Source organism: Rhinatrema bivittatum, unplaced genomic scaffold, assembly GCF_901001135.1.
Source record: "Rhinatrema bivittatum unplaced genomic scaffold, aRhiBiv1.1, whole genome shotgun sequence".
NCBI classification, from domain to species: domain Eukaryota; kingdom Metazoa; phylum Chordata; class Amphibia; order Gymnophiona; family Rhinatrematidae; genus Rhinatrema; species Rhinatrema bivittatum.
Window position 1 is genome coordinate 47,047 of NW_021821089.1, and position 17,396 is coordinate 64,442.

A 17,396-nucleotide genomic window follows, 5' to 3' on the forward strand; every position below is an offset into this window, starting at 1 on the left:
AGGAGGGATGTAGGAAGAGATGAGCTGTAGAGTGAAGACTTTTGTAGGTAAGATGTGCTCGAACTGTGTGCAAAAACAGATAAGGAGCCAATGCAGTGACTTGAGAAGAGGAGTTATATGGGTGTAGTGACTTTGGTGAAAAATAAGTTGTTCAGCTGAATTATGAATGGATTGTAGAGAAGAGAGATGATTCACTGGGAGACTTGTGAGGAGCAGGTTGCTGTAGTCTAAGCAGAGAATGAATGTGTTCAGAAAGGAATGGTCAAATTTTGATGATGATACAGAGGAAGAAACAACATATTTTAGCAGTGTTTTGGATATGTGTAGAGGAGAGAGATGAGTCAGAGATGATTCCAAGGTTGAGGGCTGAGGGTACTGGGGGGATGATGGTGAAATATTCTTGCTCCAACATTTCCCTATCTCTGTTAAAAACTTTGGCTGTCTCTGGATAAATGTATTTTTCACTATAAATTGCAGTTGAAAGATGGAGTTATTTATGTGATTCAGACTAACAAGAGTAATCGCTAGTAAATATTCAATTAAAATATAATTTACCAACCACTATATAAGGGGATCTGAACTAGTTTATTATAAATTAAATATCAAAGGAGATTGGAGGGAAAGAAGCTGGGTGAGAATGGGGTTAATTATATATAGTCTTTTACCTACGGCATGTGATTGTCGATTTATTTCAAATAGATGTATAATCGTTTTCCCTTTACTTTGTTCTCTGTTTTTATTATATTATAAAAACCCTTACAAAATCTAATAAAAAGACAGAGTCGAAAATGTTATTTCTGGAATTAAAAAATGAATACATTAAAAAATAAATATCAACAACTCTATAATTTTGTGGTTGACTTTTATTCTAGTGACCAGAATGCAGACCAGGACTGAACATACGCAGGTAGAACTGCAAAGCTAACTACGGTGTCGTCACTATCTGCCGTGAACTACAACTCCCAGAATACAGATCCCTCACCGGAAGGAAGTGTCGGAGGGGCGGAAGAACAAGTTAGAAGTAAGGCCCTTGCCCCTGTTCATCTCCGCCATGGCCAAACACTATGATGCAGTGGAGTTTCCTTTTTGCGATGAGGTATCCAAGTACGAGAGGCTGGCGAAGATCGGGCAGGGCACGTTCGGGTGAGCAGCAAAGGTCGGGTCTCCGATTTCTCCTCAGCTTCCCGGCCCCACCCTCGATCATAGGCCGGGCAGTAAGTACTATCGTTCCCCGTCCCCAATCCCGATCACAGACCGGACAAAACTGTCGTACCTGCACCCCCTCCCCTGCCAAATATGGTCACAGACCAGGCAGTACTGTCGTTTCCTGTACCTTCCCCTCCAAAACCACGATTATAGATCGGGTAGTACATACTGACGTTCTTCGCCCCCACTAGGCTCACAGCCCAGGCGGTACATATTCCTGTTACCCGTCCCCAATAGTCATCCCTGATAGAAGACAGGGAAATATATACTATTGTCCCCCCCGCGGCCCCCCGCCAACCCTGCTCACGATCATACACCAGGCAGTACATACTGATGTTTCCTGCCTTCTCCCCACCCCGATAACAGACCGGGCAGTACATATTTTCGTCTGTTCCCCACTTCCACTCTGATCATACTGCCCGGTGCCTCAACTCTGATCACAGTCTGGGCAGTACATACTGCCCCCCCCCCCCCCCCGCCATGATCACCAGCCTGGGCAGTATGTATGCCTGGGCTGCAATCAAGGGAGCAGGAAGAAAGGGGTACAGGACTATAAAAAGGGGTACAGGACTATAAATGTGGTTCATGCTATGATCAGTGGTGGTGGGGAGTGCAGAAGCAGTGTATTCAAACATAGCAGGGATAATGGGGTTACAGGATGCAGGGGCACTTTACACAACCTAAGCTGTGCCAGGGTTTGGTATCTACAGCCAGGGCTGCAATTGGGGAGTACCGAATTGGAGCAGGGGAACAGATTTTACAGCCCCACCACAACTAGGATGATATATACTGCCCCTGCATCCTTTCTTCAGTCACAAACTCAGCTGTATACACTGCCCAAGCAACCCATCACCCTCTCTCTGATCACATCTAGGGTTCTATATACTGGCTCTGCATAATCTGCTTTCTTTCTTGATCATAGCCTAAACTATATGTATTTCTCATCTCTCTCCCCCCCCCCCCCTTAATTCCAAGGTGCAGCTTGGATTGTTTATGGTCTCATCCCACCTCCCATTCTTATAAAGAAACTCAGACTGTTTATGCTAATCCCCACCTAATCCCAAGAGACAGTCTGGTTCATATAGCACCTTTATTCACAAGAGATAGCCCAACTTGTCCATCCTGCTTGTAATCACAAGAGAAAGTGCAGACAGGATGGAAGTGGTCTAGAGAAAGGCTTATGAGATGAGACTGAAGGACCTAAATATGTATATGCTAGAGAGGAGAGACAGGGGAGATATGATACAGACTTAAATACTTGAAAGGTATTAATAATGCACAATAATCAAACCTTTTCCAATGGAAAAGAAACTAGAACTAGGTGTCATGATATGAAACCCCAAGGGAGTAGATTCAGGAGCATCATCAGAAAAGTGCTTGTACACAGAAAGGGTTGTGGATACAAATGTCTTCCTGGGAGAGGTGGTAAAGACAGGAAAGGGAATTAAAAAAGGCATGGGAAAAACACAGAGGATCCATAGTAGCTAGAAGATGGAAAAGAAAAAATGAGGTAACCTGTGTTAATTTTAGCTGTAACATTTCCACATGGGGATAACCTGTACGGAGCAGTAGTTACAACCCTAAACATTTTGCTGGGAAGATCGGATGGACCATTTGGGTCTTTATCTGCCATTATTTACTATGTTACTATTACTCCTGGGGGATTTCTGCGCACAAAAACTTAAAATTCTACAAACTTTATATTGGTCAAAATAACACAATTTACATGACAATTTAAAATGTAATTATTTAAAGACTAATACAGAAAAAGGTTATTACTTAACGATGCAGAATTTTAAATATTTTGAGCAGAATTTCCCTAGAAATTCACTGTAAGAGTGTCCTTTCCACTCGTTCTCCCTACTCCTCTGGCCACTTTGCCCTCTCAGGCCCCAACTCCTCCCCCCTGCCAGTATCTCTCCCCTCTGCCTCTAGGCTCAACCCCTTCCACTGTATTGCCAGTCCCAGAGTTTGACCCTGTTCTCAGTACTGCCCCTCACACAGGCTCCCTCTGTCCCTCCCTCCCTCTCTCACATGTTCCCTCTCTCTAGTACATATACACACACCCTCATACAGGCTCCCTCACTCTCTCGCACACATACACACACATCCCCTTATACAGGGCCCTCTTGCATACACACCCACACAAGCTCCCTTTCTCTCTCTCACATACATCCTCACACAGGCTACCTATGTCTCTCTCTCACTGTCTCTCACATACACAATTCCTTCACACAGGCCAGCACCCTCACATACACACAAACTCCCAATCTCTCCCACACATATACACTCCTTCACAATCTCCTCATATAGGCTCCCTCTCTCTGAAACCCACACACAAGCAATCCCCCCTGCTCTCTTACCTCCCATGCTCTCTCTCACCCTCCCCTACACCCCTCTCCCTGCTCTCACCCCCTCCCCTCTCCCCTCTCTCACCCCCTCTCCCTCTCCTCACACACACACATTCACATTCTCTTTCAACGGGGGCCTTTATCTTTGGTGTGAGCGGAGCACACTCCTGTTCGCAGCACACGGGGGCCTTCCATCTTCGCCGCAAGTGGGAGCTCCGCAGTAGTGCAGAATTCCCCCAGGACTATACTATGACTGAGAATAAAATGAAAGTGTTTAATACGAAATGATAAAAGTCTTAGTGGAAACACAGGCAACCATGTGGCTGCATATGTCTATCACCTGTAATGGTAGAATTGACTAGCAGCTAGGTCTCTCTGGCAGATTGCAAGTTTTGTAATAAATAGAAGTTCTAGTGGAGACATAGGTGCCCACATTGTCAGCCATTCTAGTATTGTTGGCTGTTTAGATTATTGTGGAGCTTTGTTGATAGGCATGGGAAAAGTGGGTGCTGGAGTGAACTGAGTTGGAATCTTGGGTATCTTGAGTGTCTAAATGGCTGATGAAATTTAATTTTTATAAGTGTACAGTACATTAGGATGAATAATCAAAACTATAGGCGCATGATGCTGGATTCCATATTTTTAAATCCCTGATGTGCGGCAGTGGTGTCAAAAAAGCAAATAGAATGTTAGGTGGTATTAGGAAAGCATGGAAAATAAAACAGGATATCATAAGTCCTCTGTATTGATCCATGTTGCCTCATCTGAAAGAAGATATAGCGGTGCTGAAAAAGGTACAGAGAAGGATGACTAAAATGATAAAGGTGCTGGAAGGCTAAACAAATTAGGGCTCGTCAGCCTGGAGAAGAGACAGCTGAGAGGAAATATAATAGAGGTCTATAAAATCTTGTGTGAGGTAGGGATGTCCTTTATTGCCCTTCTTTTGGCTTTGGCAGTAGAGCTATTCGCAGAAAAGATTAGAAATTCTGTGGGGTTACAGGTATTAGGATGGGTGGAAATGATTATAAAATGTCTCTCTTTGCAGATGATCTCATGTTTACTCTGACCCAGTATCATCTCTACCTTTAGTTGCTGAGTTGGAAAATTTTGAGAGGGTCTCGTGTTTTGAGATAAACATGAATTAATTTGAAATGAAAAGAGATAAAATTGAGTGACTATTGAAAAGATAAATAGAAAAAAGCCCTCTGTGACACCTAGGGCTGTGTCAGGGAAACCACCTGATGATACACTATGCATAAAATCATGCTGTCTAGGCAGACAAAACGCTGTCCGTGTCAGAATTTCAACAATCAAGGAGTCCAAGTTAAGTTTTCTAACTTTGATTTTTCAAGTATCTTTTTGAATTCAATAAGATTGCAATATTTGAGTTTGGCAGTGGAAATGGTTGGTGGCAAATGTTGCATGGAAGTTCGTATTAATTTGTAGTTTGCAGTGTGTCACTGTGAATTTCAACTATCAAGGATTTAACCTTAGAGAATCCAGCGGTAACGGGGGGCGAAGCGGGGGGCGGGCCTGAGATAGCGGGCAGCGATCGCACCTCTGCGCCGAATAACTACACCATAAAAGGTGTAGTTATTCGGCGCGAAACTGGCAGCGATAAGGAATCTTACCTTTCGCCACCAGCGATGTGTCTGCCCCTGGTCCGACTCCTCCTCTTCCGGGGCCGACTCCGCCCCGAGCTAGTTATCGCACTCGAAAAGGGACTTTTCGCGTGCGATAGCGTTAGAGAATGACCCCCTTAGTTACATTTTCAAATTTTGATTCTTCAAGCAAGATTGCATCATTTTTTAAATAAATAAAACTGTAAAATTTTGAATTTAAGATTTCAAAAAAGAAAACACACGCAATTATTTAAGAAGGATATATGAACACAGTTTTCATAAAAAGTTATTGTGTTTAAAATCATTGGAAAATAATATTAAAAAAAATCATTTGAAGTTTTTTTAACTAATGATGGGTACGTACCTTAGTCACCTAATCACAAGCAATTAATTGCTGAGATCAGGCATCTGAAGTTTTTTCCTCCTTTGTGAGTAATTACCAGTGCGGTTGAGCATTTCACTGATGGCTTTTTTAAAATTTATCTTGAAATAAACATGGGCAAATCTGAAATTTTAAATATCACTCTCCCAATGAATACAATTGCACAGCTAAAAGCTCAATTCCCTTTTAAATGGGCTAAGGATAGTGTAATGTACCTAAGAGTACATATTAGGGCAGATATGGATAAATTGTTGAGGCTTAGTTATACTGCAGTGTTCTTCTGTTTACAATGATTCAGATAGTTGGGAAAAGTACGATCTTTCCTGGTTAGGAAGAATCATGACAGTAAAGATGAATATTCTGCCTTGCTTTTGTTATCTCTTTCAAACCCTACCAATAATATTACTGAACTCTGTTTTGAAGAAATGTCAAAAAAGGATTTTTACCTTCATCTGGAGATGTAGGCCCCCAAGGGTGACCAATTCAAGGGGGGAACTTGGGGAGGTCCCTGACATTAAAAAGTATTATCTGGACTCTCAGCTGAGGGCAATTATTCGAGTGAGAAAGTCCAAACAATGGGTTTGGATTGAGTAAGCATTTATTGGCTGAACTGTCCTCTGAGGTAGCTATACTTGGCTTCCTAAGAGATTTGAGCTACCTATAGAATCTCCATCTCACTATACACAATTGACTTTGAGGTTATGGCTATCCTAGAAATCTTGTCTTGTAGCTGATAGAAATTACATTTATTTTTCCTCAAATTGATTTAACAAGCTGTTTAGTCCTGGGTACATCTCAATCACTTTTAGAGCAGGTAAGGACCAATTTTCCTATTTCCTTATATCTAATTGAAGCATTTTATAGTAACCTTGGGACTATCATTGGATTTATATAAGGGGAAAACATTGAAGGGATTTATGATAAAGCTGATAGTATACTGGGATGATTTCATGCTGAATAGGGAGTAAGCCACTCAACCAAGCTACATTAGAACTTGGGAGAGAGATTTGGGTGATACACTTTGAGACTACCTGGGATTATTTTTTCTTGTTGATTTGGCAGGAGGTTTGTATCATGACTGCTAGTAGAAAATGAGTATAAAATATTATTACAATGGTATCTTACTTCTGAGCGTCATAAGAACATAACATAAGATATGCCATACTGGGTCAGACCAAGGGTCCATCAAGCCCAGTATCCTGTCTCCATTAGTGGCCAGTCCAAGTCACAAGTACCTGGAAAGTACTGAAATATTAAATAGATCCCATGCTAAAAATGCTGGCAACAAGCAGTGGCTATTCCCTGTTGATTAATAGTAGTTTTTGGACGTCTCCTCCAGGAACGTATCCAAATGTTTTTTTAAACCCAGCTACACTAGCTGCCTTAACCACATTCTCTGGCAACGAATTCTAGAGCTTAATTGTGCATTGAGTGAGAGAGAATTTTCTCCGATTTGTTTTAAATGTGCTACTTGCTAACTTCATGGAGTACCCCCTCCCCCCTAGTCCTTGTATTATCCAAAAGAGTAAATAAACGTTTCACATTTACCCATTCATATCCTTTCATGATTTTGTAGACCTCTGTCATATTCCCCCTCAGCTGTCTCTTCTCCAAGCTCAATAGCCCTAACCTCTTTAGCCCTTCCTCATAGAGGAGCCATTCCATGCCTTTTATCATTTTGGTCGCCCTTCTCTGTACGTTCTCCAGTGCAACTATATTTATGTGATGCAGCAAACAGAATTGCACACAGTATTCAAGGTGTGGTCTCACGATGGAGCGATACAGAGGCATTGTATCATCCAACATTTTATTCGCCATTCACTTCCTAATAATTCTTAACATTCTGTTTGCTTTTTTGCTGCCATAGTACACTGAGCTGACAATTTAAATGTATTATCCACTATGATGCCTAGGTCTGTTTCCTGCGTGGTAGTTCCTAATATGGAACCTAACATTGTGTAATTACAGCAAGGGTTATTCTTCCCTGTATGCATCATCTTGCACTTGTCCACATTACATTTCATCTGCCATATGGACGCTCAATCTTCCAGTCTTGCAAGGTCCTCCTGCAATTTATCACAATCTGCTTGTGATTTAACTACTCTGAATAATTTGACATCATCTGCAAATTTGATCACCTCAGTCGTCGTACCTCTTTCCAGATCATTTGTAAATATATTAAAAAGCATCAGTCCAAGTATAGATCTCTGAGGGACTCCACTGTTTACCTTTTTCCACTGAGAAAATTGACCATTTAATCCTACTTTCTGTTTCCTGTCTTTTAGCCAGTTTGCAATCCACGAAAGGACATTGCCTCCTATCCCATGACTTTTTAGTTTTCTTAGCAACCTCTCATGAGGGACTTTGTCAGACGCCTTCTGAAAATCCAAATACACCACATCTACTGGTTCACCTTTGTCCACATGTTTATTCACCCCTTCAAAAAAAGTAGCAGATTTGTGAGGCAAGACTTCCCTTGGGTAAATCCATGCTCATTTTGTCTACATAAATTAAACCCTACTGTGCAGGATAATTGCTGGTGTAACTGTGGCAGGGTGGGAACTTTTTTCACATTTGGTGGGAGCGTCCCATAATTTTTGAAGTTTTGGGATAATATATTGGGGTTGATTAAAGAAATTACTAATTTTGATCTTCAGAAGGACCCTAAAATGACTCTAAGCTTGCTCATTACTTGATTCGTCTTTTTAAAATGGTTTTGTATGTCCTTTTCACAGGGAAGTGTTCAAAGCAAAACATCGCCATACTGGCAAAAAGGTGGCTTTGAAAAAGGTGTTGATGGAAAATGAAAAGGAGGGGGTAAGTGAGTCCTGACTTGCTTCTGAGATAGAGGAAACAATGCAGCTGCTCCTTTTTCAGACTCAGACAGCAACAGTGCTCTGCTGTGTGTTTCTGATCACTTAACATCTCCTGAGCTGAGACTGTTTCAGGATCATTAAGACACTGTCCTGATGAAAAGAGCAAATTTCTTAAAGCTAATCACAAATGAATCCCATTAGCCCAACAAATGGGTCTACCATGCAGTTGGGTGCAGGCAGCACTGCTTAGTTCATTCTTGGTTTCTTTTCTTCTGTTTCTCTCTGTACTTGTGAATAGGTGGTGCAGATATTTTCAAATGTAGATTCTCTGTTGACAAACAGGGCTGAATTATCCATGACACATGGGTGACATCATCCGATTGCGCTGAGTGGATCCTTTTCTCTTAGCTCATAGAGATTTTGCTCTACTGAGTATGAGCGGGAATTCCCACACGAGTGCTGTTTTGTGAGCTCTCAGTCTTTTTTTCATCTGAGGTACAGCGTGGATGTGTACCTATTCCTGTTTTTCTTTGAATGATATTTTTATTATTTCTTGAATTTTTTTTTTCTTAAGAACTGTGTTGCCTCAGCAACTGCCAAATAGCATTTTTAAGTGCTACCCCCCCCCCCCCCCCAAAAAAAAGCCTGTCTCCAAAAAGGCTGGACTGCGTGTATGGTAAGAAGATGTCTGTTGCTGATGGCCATGACATTTGTTACTGATGTCTCGGGCCTAATCGTGACTTACCTAATTACTACCACTACAGCTGAATGTCATCATGGACTCAGAGATTTGGAGTCTAGAAGATGGAGGAGCTGCGTAAGCCTTTAAAAGAGCCTCATCCATTCCTCCTGGAGTGAAGCCTCTTCTGGCTCCCTGGTTATCGAGTTAAGCAGGAGCTTCTGGAGCAGGCCATGGGCCCCTCCACCTCGTTGGGCTCGAGCAAGATGCAAAAAAGCCATTCTCAAGTGTCCACAAACCCCTCACATTCTTTGTGGGGCTCGGGGTAGCCTATGAAGAAGCAGCATCACTCCTCAGAGCCAACAGTGCCATCGGCACCAATGAAACAGCAACACCACACAATTTGCCGATCCATTGAGCTCCATTCTCTTTTGTGCATTGAACCTCGACACAGATGATGCTCCCTCATTCGACACCATTATCGAATCTCAAGTCTCAGAGTGCAGATCAGTGTCGTTAATGCAGTGGACCTTGGTGCTACTGACACAACTGTTTCTTAAATCGCCAGACTCTTTGATGCATTTAGGGAGGATTAGAGGTGCAGACAGAGACATACTTAATTTACCACCTCCTAGATCGAGGCTTCTGGAACAAGTCCTTTGTCTAGAGAGACAAGATCCCATCTACTCGGCGATGGCCTTGATTTCTTCACATTCCCCTAGACAGATATTACAAAGTCCAGAGGACCTTCTAGAAGAACCCATTCTGGTTTCAGAAGAGGATGTTCCACCTCCAGTGCTTGGTCAGAGGACACGACAACCCGAAGACCAAGTGGCAGAGTTGGTGAAGACGTCCTTTGCCTCCTAATGGCTAAGGACAAGGACAGCCTCTCCTTTCCAGGGTGTCTGATTTGCTCCCTCAAAAGGGAGTCCCTTTTATTCCCAGTCCTATGGGTACTTCATCAGAACCCTTGTGAGATGATTTGAGTCATTGTTACTCTTCCACAGTGAAGTCCAGCCAGTCAGAGGATGTTCCCCCTGGAATTCTCCCTTTCAAAGTTACTGAGGACCCCACCTCAGTCATCTATATCATATGGGTCCTGAGTCACTGTCCCTTCTTTGGTCTGAGGATGGTTTGACGGGAATTCCTTCCAATTCCTTATCTTAGTCTCCGGAACATTTGTCACCAACCAAGGACCTCTTCTATTCCATAGATAAGTTGGGTAACGCATTGGGAGTAAATGCTTGTAAGCACAAAGACTCTTGCACAGATGTAATCAGCCTTCTCCAGATCCTAGACACCCCAGCAGAGTTGGCAGCCATTCCAATTAATTGAATCTTGCAAGAATTGCAGACAAGAATGTGGGAGAATCCAATTTCCTGTGCTCCAATAGTGAGAAAATTAGACCTGAAGTATAAAGTCCAGAATCCGTAATCTAGAGATCAGCGAGTGCGTAACAATGCACGATACAATATGCTAGCCAATTGGACAATGTTCATTTGGCAACTGCTATGTCCAGGTGCTTAGGATCATAAGAGATGAGTAGTTGTAAGTCCTGATAATGTGGCAGAGTTCTCTTTCAGTAATAAGCCAAATTTCCTAGCGTGTAGCCAGTTGGACTCAGGACCAATGGATTATATGCTCCCCTGCTAGCAGATGGAGACGGAGTCAGGTTTCAAAGCTGATGTCACCTTAGATACAACCCTGCAGTGACTTCAGCCCTTCAGTATCTCTGTCTCCTAGCAGATGTGAACATGCTTTTCCCTATAGAAGAAGAAATTCTACTTTTAAATTGGAGAAAGATTGAGCCGTGCTCTCCTAAAGGTCCTAAAGGTCCCTCCCCCCGTTGGGAATTCCTGAGGTGATTTCTGAGATCCCTCAGAGGTGTTCCTTGGTTCGATAGTCTGTTGCTAAAAGCAGCAGGTGCAGGAAGCCGAGTGTGGCGGTGAAGGCCAAAGCCCTCTGCTCCTGCAACAGAAAACAGTCTCTGAGCCGGTAAGCGCTGAGCCCAGGTAAGTTAAAAAATAAAATAAAGAGAAGAGGGTTCTCCCGATTCAGAGACGTTGGAGGGGTTTCGATAGGACTTTCTTCGGTTCCCCTGCTCGGTGTGCCGTACCGACGTTCCTGATTCCATTGGGGTAAAGGGAAGAGGGCTTCTGAGCGGGTTGAACGGCCCCCGGTGGGCTAGGCCTCGTTTTAGGCTCGGTAAAGTCAAAATTAAAATAGATCTGTTTAAAAATGAAAAGAAATCAAACTGGGAAAAAATTTCATCTTCAAGCATTATATCCCATGTGGCAGAGAAGGCTTTATGTTGTCAAGCTGGAAAAATATAAAATCTGGCATGCAGCAAAATTAATGTAATGATTAAAGTGGAATTACAGTTTCATTGAAACTAAATGTGAAATAGAATTGTGCACTTTTGTGCATCTTCCATTACCCACTATAGAGCGGTACGCATGGTGCGTGCTGGCTCTACGCACGTGCTGTGCACATAACACCGCGCACAACGTCACTTGCATACGTATATGCACAACTTTCTAAGGGCAGAGTTTAGATAAAGGTGGACGCAAGGGCTGTGCGTGTGCCTTGCCGTGGCCCGAATAGGCACCCAAAATCTGTGTGCACAAATTTTTTTAAGCACAAACCGGCTGAACACGCAGCTACCGTCCCTAATAGCTCCGGCAGCAAAGAAACATTAGTGCCATTCTCTCTGTGCTGCTTGTCATAATAGGGCTACACAGTCTGACCTGGATTCTTACTTATGACAGCACTGTGAGGAGGCCCAGGGAGAGTTGGCCTCCCCAGCCTTTGCTAACCCCGGCTTCTCCCAATCAGAGGATGGGTTGGCCACAACTTTAAACCGGAAGTACCCCCGTATCTGAGTAATCCCGGGGCTGGGTCTTTCATGGGAGAGGGAAATCTAGCGGCACCTATCCCAGTATTTCCTGGGCTAGGCATGGACCCAGCTGCCTTCTCTTGGGTGGAATTTTTTCAAGGCCTTCAGGACTTTGTACAGGCGCAGTCTGCTTCACTTGCCCTTGTCTGGATGGAACCCCAGCTGTAAGGCCTCCCTCTCCCAGCTCTATCGGCAGGCCTCGAGACATGCTTCGTCTCACCAAGGGTATCCCTGGCAGGGACCCAGACAGCATGGGCAAAGAAGGGGATCCAGATCCCTTGGAAAATGGGGAAATCCCACCGGGTTTAGAACCATATCGAACCATGTTTCATTTTTTCCTTAGAGATTAATTGCTGGCCCTGGTCATCCAGATCCTGAAGATGCTGGGAGTTTCTGGGGGTGGACTCTATGATTGAACCAAAGATGGACGAACATTAGAAGCTCTATACCCACTGGATCCGGTGGCAAGAGAACGTCTGTTTCCCTAAACCGGATGTGCTGGTCTCTGCAGTTTTGAAGTGAACAACTATCCCAGTGGAGGGAGGAGTGGCCTTGAAGGATGAGCATGATAGGCGGATAGAGTCCATCTTTAAACAAGCCTTTGATGCAATAGCAAGGTCCTTACAGATTGCTTCTTGTTGTGCACTGGTAGTTCGTTCGTGCCTGCTCCTCTCTCAGGAGGTGGATGACTCGGGTGAATTCCAGAGAGGTTATGGAACCCACCGCCACCTTTTTAGCTGACACGGGCTCTGACCTAGTCCGTACCTTGGCCAGAGAAGTGGCCTCACTGGTAGCGGCCAGAAAGCACCATGGCTGTGAAATTGGTCAGCAGACGCAACCTCTAAGGCAAACCTCGCGAAGATGCCCTTTAAGGGATTACTCCTCTTAGGAAGTGAATTGGAAAAACTGGCGAGCAATTGGGGTGAATCTTCAGTGCCCCAGCTACCAGAAGATGAGAGAAAGCAGTTACAGTACCCCTCGCCCATGAGGGGTCAATCCAGGGGCTTCCAAAGCTTTTGACTCTACAGAAACTCCAACATTTCAGAGGTCTCAGTCCTTTGGGAGGTCTCAGTCCTTTCAGAGTCGACAGTTCAAGAGAGGCTCAGGTTCGTCCTGAACCCTCCAGTGAAGTTTTGCCGACCACCCTTGGGACGAGGAGATAGGAGGTTGACTGTCCCTCTACTACCAGCGGTGAGTCAAGATCATTTCGGACAAATGGGTATTGGATGTCATATGAGAAGGATATGCACTGGAATTTCTCAGCACTTGTTCATGATGTCTTCTTGCCACTCCCAGCAAAAGAAGCAGGCTGTGGAATCCACCTTGATAAGGCTCATCATGTGGAGGGTTATAATTCCAGTACCTGCGCACCAGGAAAATATGGGGCATTATTCTATCTATTTCATCGTACCCAAGAAGGAGGGTTTCTTTCATCCCATTCTGGACCTCAAGAGTGCCAACCATCTACAAGTAATTCATTTCTGCATGGAAACCCTGCGCTCCGTGATAATGGCCGTACAATCGGGAGAGTTCTTGACCTCCCTGGACCTTTCTGAGGCCTACCTTCACGTTCCAATCTGGCAAGAATATCAAAGTTTCCTATTGTTTGTGGTGCTGGGCTGCCAATATCAGTTCCGGGCGCTATCCTCACCGCCTGCAGAACATTTTCCAAGATTACGGTGGTCATAGCAGCTGCACTGAAAAAAGAGGGAATCCTGGTGCACCTGTACTTGGACGACTGGTTAATCCAGACAAAGTTCATGGAAGAGAGTCTCCGGGTGTCCAGCCTGCTGGCTGCATCTCACAATGCGAAGGTTCCCCAATTCTTCAGTCTCGGAAGAGATCAGTGGTCCCTGGGGATCGACGCTCTCGTTCAGACCTGCCTGGAAGAGGACTTGCTATATGCCTTCCCTCTGTGGCCCCTGCTGGGCAGGTGCCTTTACAGAATCTAGCGCCACAGGGGATTAGTTCTACTAGTAGCCCCAGATTGGCCTAAGTGTCCGTGGTATGCAGACATGCGGAGACCTCATGGTGGAGACTCTCCTGTGCTTCCCTCTGCACAAAGACCTGCTTCAACAGGGACCAGTCCTTCACGAGGACCTGTCTCGATTCTGTCTTACAGTTTAGCCCTTGAGAGGGCTCACCTGATGAAGCGTGGAGTTTTTGGCAGGGCCCTCCTTTTGGCCTCTGCACAGTCTTTCCTTGCGCTTGTTAACCCTGAAAACTGTGTTCCTGGTGGCTATGTGCTCGGCTCGTCGTATCTCTGACCTACAGGCATTGTCATGTCTGGAATCGTTCCTCTGAATGACTCCAGGAGCGTTACAAGTTTGTACTATTCCATCCTTCTTGCCCAAGATAGTCTGAGTTTCATTTGAATCAGTCCATTTTGTTGCCATCCCTAGATAGGCACAAGGACGTGGAAGAATATCCCCTCCTCCGCCATTTAAATGTTAGTAGGTTTTTGGTGTGGTATCTGGAAGTTTCAGAACCAGGCAGTAAGACGAACCGCTTGTTTGTTCTACATGGTGGAAGGAGGCAGGGCGAGCCAGCTTCGTGGGCTACCATAGCTCGCTGGATCAAGGAGGTGGTCACAGGAGCCTATGTGGAGGCAGGAAAGCCATTACCCTTTCAGGTTAAAGCTCATTCCACTAGGGCTCAGGCAGTCTCCTTGGCGTAAGCTAGTCTGTTGTCTCCTGTCAACATCTGCTGAGCGGTGACATGGTCCTCTTTACACACCACCTCCAGACGCCTGGATGTTCAGGCCCGAGAAGACTCATCCTTTGCAAGGACGGTGTTAACCGGACCGTGGGCAGCCTCTCGCCCCGATCGGGAGTAGCTTTTGTACATCCCACTGGTCCTGAGTCCATCTGGCTACACGCTAGGCAATGGAGAAATTACTTACCTGATAATTTTGTTTTCTTTAGTGTAGACAGATGGACTCAGCATCCCGCCCATGGCTGCCCAAGAACGGTACCAAGGATTCGCCTGTGAAATTAATATTGATTCCAAAGAATTACGGGTAAGCCGTCTCCTAATCCCTAGATCAGGGCATTTATAATCTTGCTGGGATTCAGTGTTAGGTTGAATACAGTTACGGTTATCCGTTTTTTAGTCAAGTTGGTTTTAATCAAGTTTTTCAATAGTATGCCCAAAATGGCTTTTGAAGAGAATACTGGAGGGCTGAGGTCATTGCAGCGGTGTATCTAGGGTGACGTCAGCTTTGAAACCTGACTACGTCTCCATCTGCTAGCAGGGGAGCATATAACCCATTGGTCCTGAGTCCTTCTGTCTACCCTAAGGAAAACAAAATTATCAGGTAAGTAATTTCTCCAGTCTATTCCAGTCCAATGAATGCATGAGAGGGGGACTGTTGCTTTATTCAATAAGTGCTCTGTTGCAACCCTCAGCTTTGGACTTCCCACATGTCTTGGCTAATTCAGTCCTGCTCAATGGAGGCAGCAAGTTTTCTTATTATAAATGGTGTTCTTCATAGGCAGCAGGATGAATTAGCCATGATTAATACCGGTCTACCTTCCTGGAGAGTCGACTACCTGGCTGCTGTGATTGACCAAGGGTTTCATGAGGCAGTGCCCATGTGGGAACTCTAGCACATGCTCATTACAGCAAAGGCTCTCTGAGCTAAAAGAGGAGGGTGTGTTTGGCGGTGTCTGATAACATCACCCATGTGTCATGGCTAATTCATGCTACTGTCTACTGAGAACATTGTTTACAATAAGCAAACTTGCTTTATTGGATATTGCTCAAAAACAGAATTTAAATTTTACAAAATCTAAAAGTAAAATTACAGTATGACTTAAATATTATCATTGCATTGCTATTCCAATACCTTGCCCTTATTTTTCTGTTTGTTGCTTCTAAGCCCTTCTCCTTTGATCTTTGGGTGCTTCCCTACCAGCATGCTCTCTGTAGATAAAGTATTTTCTGTGATATTCTCACTGTTTTTTTTTCTTTTTTCCCCTCTTGGCCCAGTTCCCCATTACAGCTCTTAGGGAAATTAAAATCTTGCAGCTCTTGAAGCATGAAAATGTCGTGAACCTCATCGAGATTTGCCGGACAAAAGGTATGTAGATTCCCTCTTCTTCCCTGCAAACACCATAGATCCTCTCCTGCAACCAGGGATACTGTGCATGTGAGATTTCTTTGCAGAATAACAGAGTGTACCCTGGGCCATCATATTTACCAATGAGTCTTTTATGGAACCTTTCCTATACCAAGCAATTGTGTTCCCTTTACCCATGAACAACCTAAGGCATTGAAATTCCTAAAAATCGTTTCCTTGAAGATCACTAAATCAGCACTTTTTAATTTATACCTATATATTTCTAAGAGATATTTACTAATGTTAAGAAAAGATATATTCTGTTGCCTTATAGTTGTCATCAGTTTTCACGGTTGTCTTTTCGTTGTCAGACAGAGAAGGAAGCTGGAGCCTGATCCAGTGTACATAAGAGCAAGTTTGCTTACCGTAAACGGTATTTTCTGTGGATAGCAGGATGAATTAGCCATGACTTTGGGAACGTCCTCCAAGTGGCGGAGCTCTCTCAAAGCACATAGAGTTGCGCTCTATGTGCCCGCGTGGGAGTATCTTCCATGTGACTCCCATCCTGCCTCAATCTGTTTTCCAAGCTCTGGACGGAGTCCGATAGGAGACTGTCCGAGGATGCTGCGGGAATTACATGGTTATTTCATCCTGCTATCCACCGAATACACTGTTTGTGGTAAGCAAACTTGCTCTTTTCTGCAAATAAGCAGGCTGAATTAGCCATGACTTTGGGGAGTCCCAAGCTGGAAGATTGGAGTGTCTGTGCCCCCTGGGGGCAGTGTACCACCTCTTCCAGTTTCCAATGACGCGATCAACCTGACCCGTGGTCGCAGACAATCTCTCACTTGTTCTTGACAGAAGATGGGTCGATCTTCTCTACCCTCTGCGGCCACCTGCTGACCAGCAGCAGCAGCGTAATGTGTAAGGCATGCAACAACGGTCGCACAGCGGCTTGCGAATGTCCATGATGAGCGCATCCCTCGTAGTACGAAGGATGCCGCAATTGCTCTGTCTTGGTGGCCTCTGCTCAGCATCAGTATGCTTTGTTTGCTGGAGCAAGACAGGATGCACTAGGACCTGGAGCCTGTGCACTTCATCTTGAAGGATGCCCCAATTTGGAATGCTAGACTTCGAGCGTATGCAGTGGTCACAGTAGGTTGGGCAGATTTTGGATTCAACGTGTGAAGTCGCATTCTGCGACTGTCTTAAGCAGCTCTGGGAGATGGTTGGCCCCGTTATCACTTGAGTAAGATGAGAGCCGAGATAACCCCAGGAAGGGTGAGGACTCATTCATAGCACTGCCCTGTCGCAGCGACATTTGAGGTATGATGAAGCATCGGATAAGTGCCCGTCGTTCACGTACTGTCTTTCCTGAACTAGG

General features: G+C 44.6%; 1 protein-coding gene across 4 annotated transcripts in view; it reads left to right on the top strand.

Moving 5' to 3' along the window:
• Nucleotides 1-898: 898 nt before the first annotated feature.
• Nucleotides 899-17,396, top strand: part of LOC115082448 (cyclin-dependent kinase 9) — a 35,221-nt gene continuing 18,723 nt past the window's right edge. The window contains exons 1-3 of one of the 4 annotated variants that reach the window (XM_029586676.1): nucleotides 899-1,143; nucleotides 8,297-8,378; nucleotides 15,943-16,033. In XM_029586676.1, the coding sequence (XP_029442536.1) occupies nucleotides 1,052-1,143; nucleotides 8,297-8,378; nucleotides 15,943-16,033 (265 nt within the window). In that variant the 5' untranslated portion in view covers nucleotides 899-1,051. Of the gene's footprint in view, nucleotides 1,215-8,022; nucleotides 8,042-8,296; nucleotides 8,379-15,942; nucleotides 16,034-17,396 lie in introns of those variants that run through there. The other 3 variants (XM_029586677.1, XM_029586678.1, XM_029586679.1) reach the window with 3 other exon arrangements.